The following is a 10,437-nucleotide window of genomic DNA, read 5'->3' on the forward strand; positions in this document are numbered from 1 at the left end:
TTCACGGAATGAGGATGTCGCTGGTAAGGCCAGCAATAATTGCCCATCGTAATTGTCCTGGAGAAGGTGGTGGTGAGCCGCCGCCTTGAGCCGTGTGGTGAAGGTACTCCTGCGTTGCTGTTAGAGAGGGAGTTCCAGGATTTTGACCCAGCAACGATGAAGGAACGGCGATATATTTTCAAATCCGGATGGTGTGTGATTTGGAAGGGAACTTGGAGGTGGTGCTGTTTCCATGCGTCTGCTAGGTGGTAAAGGTTGAGGGTTTATCTAATTCAGCTATTGTTAAATATGGTGTGACTAGAATGTAAAGACATAATAACCTTGTGACCCCAAAGGACGCTATTCACCATCAACAAGCAATTCTTTAAAGGATTAATTAGCTCAAAACTGTAACCTCCTTTCCTCTTTGTCTTTCCCCTGCAATCTTCAGACCTGTAAAGCTTAGTGTCACCTAGTCCCTACATACTGTCTTACTATTTTGCTCTTTCATTCTTTTTAATCTTAATGTTCTCCTGTATGAAGAGCCTTGTCTCCTGACTGAGGTTTCTCAATTAAAAAAAAATCCTGGCCATGCTACCATACCATTCTAAGTTTAAGAACTGAGGTTGAATAAATTGTCATTGGGTTGAAATTCTACTGTGCTATCTCAACACATTGGTTAACTCTTATAAAATGCCTATTTACGCTAAACAAACTCATTAACCCATTTTAAATGAACAACTGTGTTTAAGTATCAGATAGAGGAATTTTACAGGAACACCCTAACCTGCATGCTAAAAGTAGTGCCCAGCAGAATTTTAACCCCAACCTTAGAAGAGCAATCCCCAGTGCACTGATATGACAACTTCCATATCCCAGATTATCAATTGCGTGGCCTCTCTAAGTTAAAATGCCAAATCGTGGCCCATGCCCACGAGGAACTGGCTTGAGATCGCTCGACTCACTTCATATAACCCTTATCGTAGAGTTTTTAATATGAAGAACGACTATGTCATTTTAGGTAAGACTGGTTATACAGGCAGTGCCTCGACATTGAGGAGAAATCTCAGACAATGCAGCAACAGTACTGTATGGTTCAATATGTGTCTGTTGGGGCAGACTGGAAATGAGCTGGCAAAAAACAGAAAAACACAATGTAGGTTCATTCAATGGCCTGAAAATCCCGGCCTCCCCGGGTCCGTACGGAGTGTGTACAGACCCAGGCATTGGAAAAGCCAGTTTTCAGCGCACAATGCGCATGCGCTGAAAACTGGCTTTTCCGATCTGTCCAGTTGGAGCTTGACAGATCCTCCATATCTTGGGAGCAAGGACATTTGCAAGGGCAAGGTTGCGGTATTTACCCACATCTTGCCCAGCAAATGTCCTCAAAATTCTTGCGCCTGATAAAAGCAGGCACATAGCCTACTTTAACAGGCGTAAATGTTTATAAACATACAAAAATGTAATTAAATTAAATTTAAAAAACACATTTTATTTTTAAAAACCCTGCCCACTACTTTACATTTATTTTTAACCATAATTTTAAAAACTTTTTAAAAACTCGGAATTTTTTTTCTATAAGATATTTATTAACTTTAATTTTAATTATTTTGAGGACTGTTTTTTATTTTTTATTATATGTGTTTAGTGTGTTTGTTTTTTTTTCCTCATTGGCAGCAATGAGAACTCGTAGATACGGAGTTCTCATTGCTATTAATGAGAAAGCTGTGGAATACTGCACCTGATTGGCTGAGCAGTCACATGTGACTGCATCTTCTGTGTGGGAACCTGGAGGACGGGAGCATGCTTCGCAGCGCGGGAAGAGAAGACCTCCTCACCGGAATCCCACGCTCCTCCCGGACCACCAGGTACTTTTGTAGAAATGTTTCAGGTCGGAGGCAATTTCAGCCCCATTGTGTTTGATTAAATTTAGTGGCCATGTTGCACATTTTGCATAGTTAATGCGTCGGCAGAACAGCTGCCTATAACGTTCTGTTCTTAATTGTTGCTAACAGGACCAAAATGTCGCCAAGTCCAACAAGAACTAATTACATTTTGTTTAATGAGAGCTGCAAGCATCCTTTAACAAGAGCCTGTTGAACAGGATATATTAAACTTTTCCTGCAAACTTCATTATATACAGCACACTGCCATAAATATGGGCGAGGCAAGATAGTCTGCCGATCTTCTCATCCTCCAGCTAAAGCTGCAGCCCCCTCCTCCCCCCCATCCCCCGCCCACCACTGCAACTTCTGTATCTTAACTGATTTCTGGAATTTTACTTCCATTACCCACCCTAAAAGGAATTCTGTGAGTGGGTCACTCGTTGCGTGAAGAATTTCCTGACATGAGTCTTGAATCTACCTTTCACCAATTTTATCCCTTTTTATTTGATCTTGTTCACTGCAAGGTAGTGTTTATTCTCCGTTCCCCTGTTGGCGTTAACTGTTAACCACACAGTTTGGGACTGGAATCGTATGTAGGCCAGAGCAGGTAGGGGTGGCACCTTCCCTTCCCTGAAGAACATTAATGAACTAGATGGTGTTTTAATGACAATCCAGCAGCTTTCGTGGTCACTTTCCTGGAGCTAGCCCCCCAAATTATTGACTTCTACTTGCCATGGTTTGATTTGAATTAGTCCAGTGACATAACCGCAAACTATCTTACACAATAACTGCAACGGTTCAACTTAAAGTCGTGCTCAATTTTATCTTTTCTGTGTGTTTACTATCTTTTGTAGTCTATGGAGTAATTCCTAGCAGCCTCCTTTTAATGCTGAAGAATCTAAAGGGTGGATTTTAACTCCCAGGTGAGAAGCTGGGGGGGGGGGGGGGGGAAAGAGAGAGAAGAGCTGACGGCCTTCCTCACAGGGAGATTTCCGTGGGATTTCAACGGCCAAGCCTCATTTACTTGCCGCCAGCCAGCAGCCTGCCCAAAATGAGAGGATAGCGGCAGCTCCCCAGCTTTGAAAAGGTCCGAATTGCTGAGTCTGGAGGCTGCGCGCCAACATCATCAGTTTCTTAAACAATAAACCGATAAGGGGACAAAGGGTTATGGGGAGCGGGCAAGGAAGTGGAGCTGAGTCCATGATCAGATCAGCCATGATCTTATTGAATGGCGGAGCAGGCGCGAGGGGCCGTATGGCCTATTTCTATTCCTATTTCTTATGTTCTTATCATGGGAGAATCAGGGCCATTTTGTGGGTGGGAAGAGGCGGAGCCCAGGGCAGCAGAGGCTCCGACTTTCCTTGTGGGTCTGGGAGGAGCACTCCTGCTCCTGACTCCACTAACGAAGATTGGTGACTCGTTTTAGAGGACCTCCTCTTCGTTGCTGCGAGGCTTTACTGAGCAAGGGGCTAGGCACCCCATTCAAAACGCCAGCAGAGTCCAATGGACATCATATTACCCCAATTAGCATATATTAACGAGGCTGCAGTTAGGGTTAGGGTGAGCCTGAGCTGGGTGGATATTGGTAGTTCTATTACATAGCTCGGTTCAGCTGCCTAAACAAAGAGCCCAGTTAAGATGATGGCGGTAAGGTGGCAAACTCTCCAGAACTATTCTGGAGTCTCCAGGAATTCAAGAATAATCTCCTGTTCTCTGCTGAGAGCAAAATCGTAGCGGCATTAAAAAAATTGTTTAAAAAAAAATTCTTTGAGCACTTTTTATTTATTAATTATACAAATATTGAAGTTGGGAGTTGACCGGTTGGGGTGGGAGTTCCAGGAACCAGAGTTATTGACCCTGGGCGGGGCACGGGAATGGAGCGGGAATCAAACAGGAACAAGACACTTTGCACAGCCATGTTAATTGCACAGCTGCCAAGTGGGCTAACATTTTGCCTCAAGTTTCTCCAGTATTTCCTCAGAACTCTGATGCTAAGATTTGGCTTTGTGTCTCTCTCTGACACCTCTTCCACCACAGATCTCACCAAAAGCAAGAAATATCCAAGCTTCTCAGCAGAGCTGCACTAAGCCTGTAGGCAAAGGCATATCTCAGTACGGATAACAATACAATTCTCTTTTACTGCTGATCAGTTGATCAAGTGCAAATATTTGAAGCTGATGTTAACCATTGCAGTTGTAAAAGCCAATAAAAAATGTCTGTTCTGACCAATATTTATCTCTCAACCAACACCACTAAAACATATTATCAAGTCATTTATCTCAGTGCTGTTTGTACGACCTTGCAAATTGGCTGCCACGCTTCTGTACATTGCGACAGTGACTACACTTCAAAACGTACCTCTTTGGCTGTGAAGCACTTTGGCATGGCACGAGGTTCTGAAAGGCATTAAATAAATGCAAAGTTCTTTCTTTCCAATGAATGAGATACTGATTCTGCTTAATTTTTAAAAATATAGTCTTTAACATTGGCTCGAATATTTCAAGAGAGACACTGCACCATGTGTTACTGTAAATTAATTCACAGTGAGGGCAATCTGGAAGTACGTCATTTCACACCACACCATTTAGATACAGCAACACGTAGCTTTCGAAAGTGCAACACTTGGTCCACTCTGGCGTACCATTTTTGAAATATCTTGCAATGCCCGATAAAGCTATGAATCAAACAGAAAGTCCTGAATTAGACGTGCTTTGTGGTCAGCTGGGCATATTCACAACTGCCCTCTCCCCCCAACCCCTCCCAAAAAAACCAATATTGGTTTGCAAAAGACATCTGAACTGCAAAAACGACTTGGTGCGTATCAATATGATTTGCGATGTCTTACTGACGCCTAAAGCCACAAATGGCAAAAAACAGCACAAACCACAAGACTTCAGTGCAAATGCAATCAGTCGATAAAAGGCGCATATTTTTCTAAAGTATCTTGGCAGGTGTATGGAAACGTTTGGTTGCTCGTTGTCACACTTCAATCAAAAGGGGGTGTGTGCGTGGGTCACACTCTGATCCGATTCTCGGTATAAAAAGTTGCTCCGAGGGTTTGATGAGCAACAGTTGAATGCTTGGTCTGTGATACGTGAGCCAGTGGATTACTCTGCTCTTGGAGAGACTACTGAAGGAGTGGGGGAGGGGGTCGTCGTACACCGTAGGAAATACAGCAGCGCCAGCTTGGTTTTTTTTTGTGTGTATCCGAACCATGCAACAGAACTACCTATATCCGCAAGTGTACATGGTGGATGGCAGTCCGAACGTCAATCCCTATGTGCCCGCGCCAACCTGGACACTGCCCACTTTGAAGAAAAAGAGGAAGCTGGACTGGAAGACTGTGTGCATCATTCTGCTTGTGAACTTGGTCCTCCTAGCACTTGCAGGGCTGGCTCTGGGGATGGTCTATTTACTCGACCTCCAGAAGGAGCTTAAAGAAATGAAACAGGTACATCCTCACCCACAATAATAGGGGGTGGTGGTGGTGTGGTGGGGGCGGAGAGGCTAAATCAAGCAATTGAGATCAGAATTTGCAAACAAAATATTTTTCCCCTTTTTTTATCAGGGTAATGAAGGCAAGAGTCCACATGCAGAGAAGATTATTGGTGAGTATGCAATAATTTGATAAGCATGATGTGCAAGTTCAGCACATACAATTCTAGTGTCTCTTGGGATCCTGCACTCATCAGAGGATTCCATTATAGATATTGGACAACACAGGACAATTTTGAGATTGAAAAGGGAAATATAATATAAAAAGGACAATGCATTCAATCTGGCATCAAACATAATGGAAATGAACAGGGGCGAATACAACAATATGGGCAGCCACAAACACGCTTACTTTGATGTAGCTTTGAATGAATAGGAGTGTGGAAAATGTTAGTTTAACGTAACTTATTGTAACCTCATATTGGACTGAGATTTACACAATGCTCCTTTGCAATCAACTCTTTGATTCAATCGATCTAACCGACTTGCCAAAATATAGGGTTTTCCATAATTGAGCTAGTATATGTTCAGTGCGAGATGTTCTATGCTGTTCTGTTTCTGATTGCTATGTATTCATTGCTTGTGTCTTTTAATAGGAGCTCAGAATGTCACAGACCCACCCAAGGATCTCAGAGCAGCTGCACACCTCACAGGTCAGTAAATACTTATCCTGTTGAAGGAAGAACATAAAACAATGGAATTTATAGAGAAAAAGGGACAGAAAGTGAAACAGATATTAATGGGAGGGACTCAAAGATAGGACAAGCAAGAAGGAATGAGAAAGCAGTGACCCAAAAGAGGAAAATGAGCAGTGCGGATATAAGGGGGAAAAAAGTCAAGAAAAGAAAACCCAAAGCAGATTTGACAAAACGAAAGCTATAAAATTTAAGGATGAAACATAGAAATAGCATTTTAAAGATCACTTCTGTCTTGAATGGTTTGACTCAATGTCACATTAAGCCGTATGCTCAAAAGCTCAGTGGACAGTTACATTTGATCAGACAGCATACAAAGTATTTTATTGCCCTTGAATTTGTGCAGAATAGGGCATCAAAAGTCTCAGGAATCTTGCGAGGAAAGATTAATGACTTTAGATTTGTTCTCATCGGGAAAGGGGAGGCTTCAGGGGGACCTAATGGCAGTTTTCAAAATTGTAAAGGAGGATCGATAAAGTTGACCCAAACTGTTCACGCTGACGAAAACTTCAGCCACTAGGGGGCATCATTTCAACATGAGGGAGCTAAGGTTTCACACAACGGGGAAATAGTCATATGAACCAAGTTACAAGAGAAGTTGAGCCTAATAGTAAAATCTGATTGAAGAGACAACTAAGTATATTTCTGGACAGTGTGTGAAGGGATTGAGGAATATGGCGAGAAGGAAGTTGGGCTAATATCAGCAAAAAGTACATGGATTTGTTCCCAAATCTTCTCATGTCCCAAGGTCTTCAAATCAGACAGTCTCGCTACATAATAAATATCAAAATAGGTGCAGTATTGCCATCTTGCCACTAACTGTCTCTAATGCAATGAATAAATGTTGTACCATATATATTGACTGGGGCAGAGTATCAGTTCTCCATCTCTTCTCAATCTTGATATCTTGAATCTGGTACTGCATTTCTGGAAATTATAAATCGAAGTCTGAATGGAGATTTTTATTGCATCAATTTATATCAAAAAGTACTTTGAAGTATAAATTGTCTTTAGATCTGAACAAAAGTAAGGAATTTATGTACTTGCTCACAGGTATAGTTATTACGAGATACCATTCATTATAAAAGGAATGGGATAAATTAAGTTTACCATAAAGTCAGTTTTAATTTCCAGGCCTGTGCTTTAGTGGAATTGAAAATGTATATTTTGGTGGGTTTTTTATGCTCATCCACAGGTGCAGGTTATCAATGCTGGGGAATGGAACATAAGCTCCCAGTGCCAGCATGAGGCATTACCGCAGCTATAGCATGGCGAGATGCCGGGTAAAGCTCCTTCGACATCAATCTCACAGCGCTCATTACGTGATTACAGGTTGCTGCAACAGCCACCTTTACGGCCTCTCTGAGCAAATCTTGGCCACTCTTGTGCCACGAGCCTCAGTCCACTGGGAAGTTGCTTTGATTCTGGCCAAACTTGTTTCACGCAAGACCTGTCATGACCTCCGACCTTCGACCCATCAGTTTGGGCTGCATTCATTCCATAAAAACTAGGGAGAAACAAGGAGTTGTAATTCATATTTGCTCCTGCAGCAAGGAACATTACAGCATTCCATACCTGTAGCGGCACCCGTTTGAATTAGAAATATGGTACTGAAAATTCTATCTGCTATAACATATTAATTCTACTAGAGTAGAAACAGAATCCTTACCAGCTAGGTGCTAATTAGACACATTTGCCTCAAGTGTTCAGTCCCTTTGTGTTATCCTGGTCACTCATGTAATGTAAATACTCACTTAAAACAGTGAGCATTCAGTACCCATTGTGTTTAATTCTGAAATAAAAACAGAAAATGCTGGAAATCTCAGCAGGTCAGGCAGCATCTGTAGAGAGTTAACGTTTCAGGTCTGTGACCCTTCGACAGAACTGGAAAAGTTCAAGATGTAACAGATTCTTAAGGAAATGCATGGGGCAGTGAAAGGGGGAGGGGAAGTCAGAACAAAAGGGAAAGTCTGTGATAGAGTGGAAGACAGAAGACATTTAAGAGGCATTTGGAACACTGGGCAAAAATGAGATGGTAATGGCACAATGTCCCTTCAGTCCTTTAAATCTCTTCTGCCTTCCACCCTATCACTGACCTTCCCCTCCCCTCCCCCTTTCACTGCCCCTGCACTTCCTTAAGAATCTGTTACCAATCCAGACTTTTCCAGTTCTGACGAAGGGTCACAGACCTGAAACGGTAACTCTGTTTCTCTCTCCACAGATGTTGCCTGACCTACTGAGATTTCCAGCATTTTCTGTTTTCATTTCTGATTCCAGCATCCACGGTATTTTGCTTTTGTATTAGTGTTTAATTCTGAATTGTTTTTTTGTGCTGATCTTTATTTGCGTTGAATTTATTGCAGGGGATTCAATCACTGCAGGTTTCAACCCACTCACGTGGGATGATCGGAGAGGCTATGCCTTCACCAGGGGGGTCCTGTACAGAAACAAAGGCCTGGTTGTCAATGAAACTGGACTTTTCTTCGTCTACTCAAAGATCTATTTCCGATCGCATACGTGTGAAGTAAACAAGAACTTGCAGCACATTGTGTTCAAACGAACGGATCGCTATCATAAAGACTTGATTCTCATGGAAACCAAGAAAACAAACTATTGTTCTGTGAACGGCAGGGAATGGGCTTCAAATAGCTATCAAGCAGGAATAATCCACCTTTCCAAAGGAGAATCGCTTTATGTCAATGTGTCGTATCCAAAATTAGTTAACTTTGATGAGACTAAAACTTTCTTTGGATTGTATAAGCTTTAGTTGACATCGCTAATTTATATATTACTGAAAAGCTGAAATAACTTTATTTTTATACCCACCCACATCCCCAACAACACTTTTTAAAATCTCTGGCCTTTGATTTATCCCAAGTCCCCACATAGCATTTCCCAACCAGAAACGGATTTGAGAAGGCAGTGCACCTTGATCTTCCTGCCCCTTGTTTCCAGAGGATGAATCTGGTCTCCACTTGGCACCGCTCCAGTTGCCCAGCCAGAGAGAGAGGGAATTTGCCCTGTGGGGCAACAGGGGGAAGAGGGGATACAGGGTGGAAAGAGGTGGCAGTTGCATAGCGGACTGGTGCACTGATGCATTCTCACGCCGCTCCACTTCTAGTCATGTTGCTCCTCTGACGGTTGTCTATTGACACATCAACATTAGCAAGCAGGTCATAATAATCAGCAATTCGCAACTGGTTGGGAGTTTTGAAATATCATGGTTGCATATTATTTAAAATAGAGTGGAAAATTTACATGCAAATTTGGAAAAAAGGCCATTTTATGCCCTGCTTACCATTGTGATATGTGATAAACCAATTGGGCCTCAACAATGATTCCATCATTTCTGAAATCTGCTTAAATTAGGTTTGAGTTCAAATGGATTTGGCTGTGTGTACAATGTAAACTACCCCAGTGAAATGTAAAGGCTTGCCTGAGAAATGTACCGTTTTGTATGGATTGTATGTGACATTGTCGCATTATGATTTATGACTGTTCTATGTGACAAAAGTATGTGTGACAGCAAATGCACGTCCTAATGGACAGTCGCTTTGAGTGTATGTCACTTTGAAACACAGCACACTTTAATTTTATTGGTAACCAATTGAATGATAACAAAGATTTGTGCAATAATAACTTGCACAATGACAATTGTAGCATGTAAATCTTAGATTTGTTTATTTTTATATATGACAAATTATTTATGAATAAATCTCAATTTTAGAAAAAGCTTTAGAAGTGAGTAATGTGAATCTAATGGAATTCTTTCCATTTCCTGTTTTATTGAGGATGTAAATTCCTATTCATTTTCTTCCACTTTAATTTTAACTTTGTACAAGTTTCAGTGAGGCATGTAGCACCTGCAACCCAAAGCAGGGCTGTTTCTGGGCCTGTTATAATGGTGCGTTTCATGGCGTGATAGGAAGTCGGAGAAATAGTGTCATCCCTACAATTGTCCTTTTCTTCCTGCTCCTCCCCTCCTTCCCAGTGGAAAAAGCTCTGGCTTCCCCACATTGGCCATGCTAAGATCAGAAACTCGTCTTTCATTCCTCAGGTATCAGGAGTTGTGCCACCAAATGGAAGCCTCCCATTTCTGTTTTGAATTACTCTTACAGGCCACAATTTTAGAAGTCCTTCTGAAGCCTGATGTGTTGCCCAAAATGCTCAAGCGCCCTGAAAATCTAGATGGGATTAAACATCAGAAAGAAATAAGGTGCCCTCTAAATACACATTAAAATGGTTAGACGTGCATACAGTTATGTTCTAACTATACCTCTGTGCTGATGTTTGCTTCTTTTCATGTCTTGTATTTTACTATCCGCAAACCAGCTTTCACTCAAAGCCTTATTATTCTACTCATGAAGGATAGGCTAGTGGAC

At 41.8% G+C, this 10,437-nt stretch overlaps 1 protein-coding gene across 1 annotated transcript; it reads left to right on the forward strand.

The window, feature by feature from the left end:
- The first annotated feature begins 5,079 nt into the window (after positions 1-5,079).
- On the forward strand, positions 5,080-8,822 carry LOC139268163 (tumor necrosis factor ligand superfamily member 6-like). The gene is made up of 4 exons (XM_070886208.1): positions 5,080-5,316; positions 5,434-5,473; positions 5,957-6,013; positions 8,419-8,822. Exons 1-4 carry the CDS (start codon positions 5,080-5,082, stop codon positions 8,820-8,822), a joined length of 738 nt encoding a protein of 245 aa, XP_070742309.1.
- The last annotated feature ends 1,615 nt before the right edge of the window (positions 8,823-10,437 follow it).

The sequence above is a fragment of the Pristiophorus japonicus genome, chromosome 8 (assembly GCF_044704955.1).
Source record: "Pristiophorus japonicus isolate sPriJap1 chromosome 8, sPriJap1.hap1, whole genome shotgun sequence".
Lineage (NCBI taxonomy): Eukaryota > Metazoa > Chordata > Chondrichthyes > Pristiophoridae > Pristiophorus > Pristiophorus japonicus.

Bases quoted from the DNA above. Each gene is read 5' to 3' on its own strand.
- LOC139268163 (XM_070886208.1), top strand. From the start codon at position 5,080: ATGCAACAGAACTACCTATATCCGCAAGTGTACATGGTGGATGGCAGT. The intron at 5,317-5,433 runs GTACATCCTCAC...TTTTTTTATCAG, and splicing joins AGCTTAAAGAAATGAAACAG to GGTAATGAAGGCAAGAGTCC. The intron at 5,474-5,956 runs GTGAGTATGCAA...GTCTTTTAATAG, and splicing joins ACATGCAGAGAAGATTATTG to GAGCTCAGAATGTCACAGAC.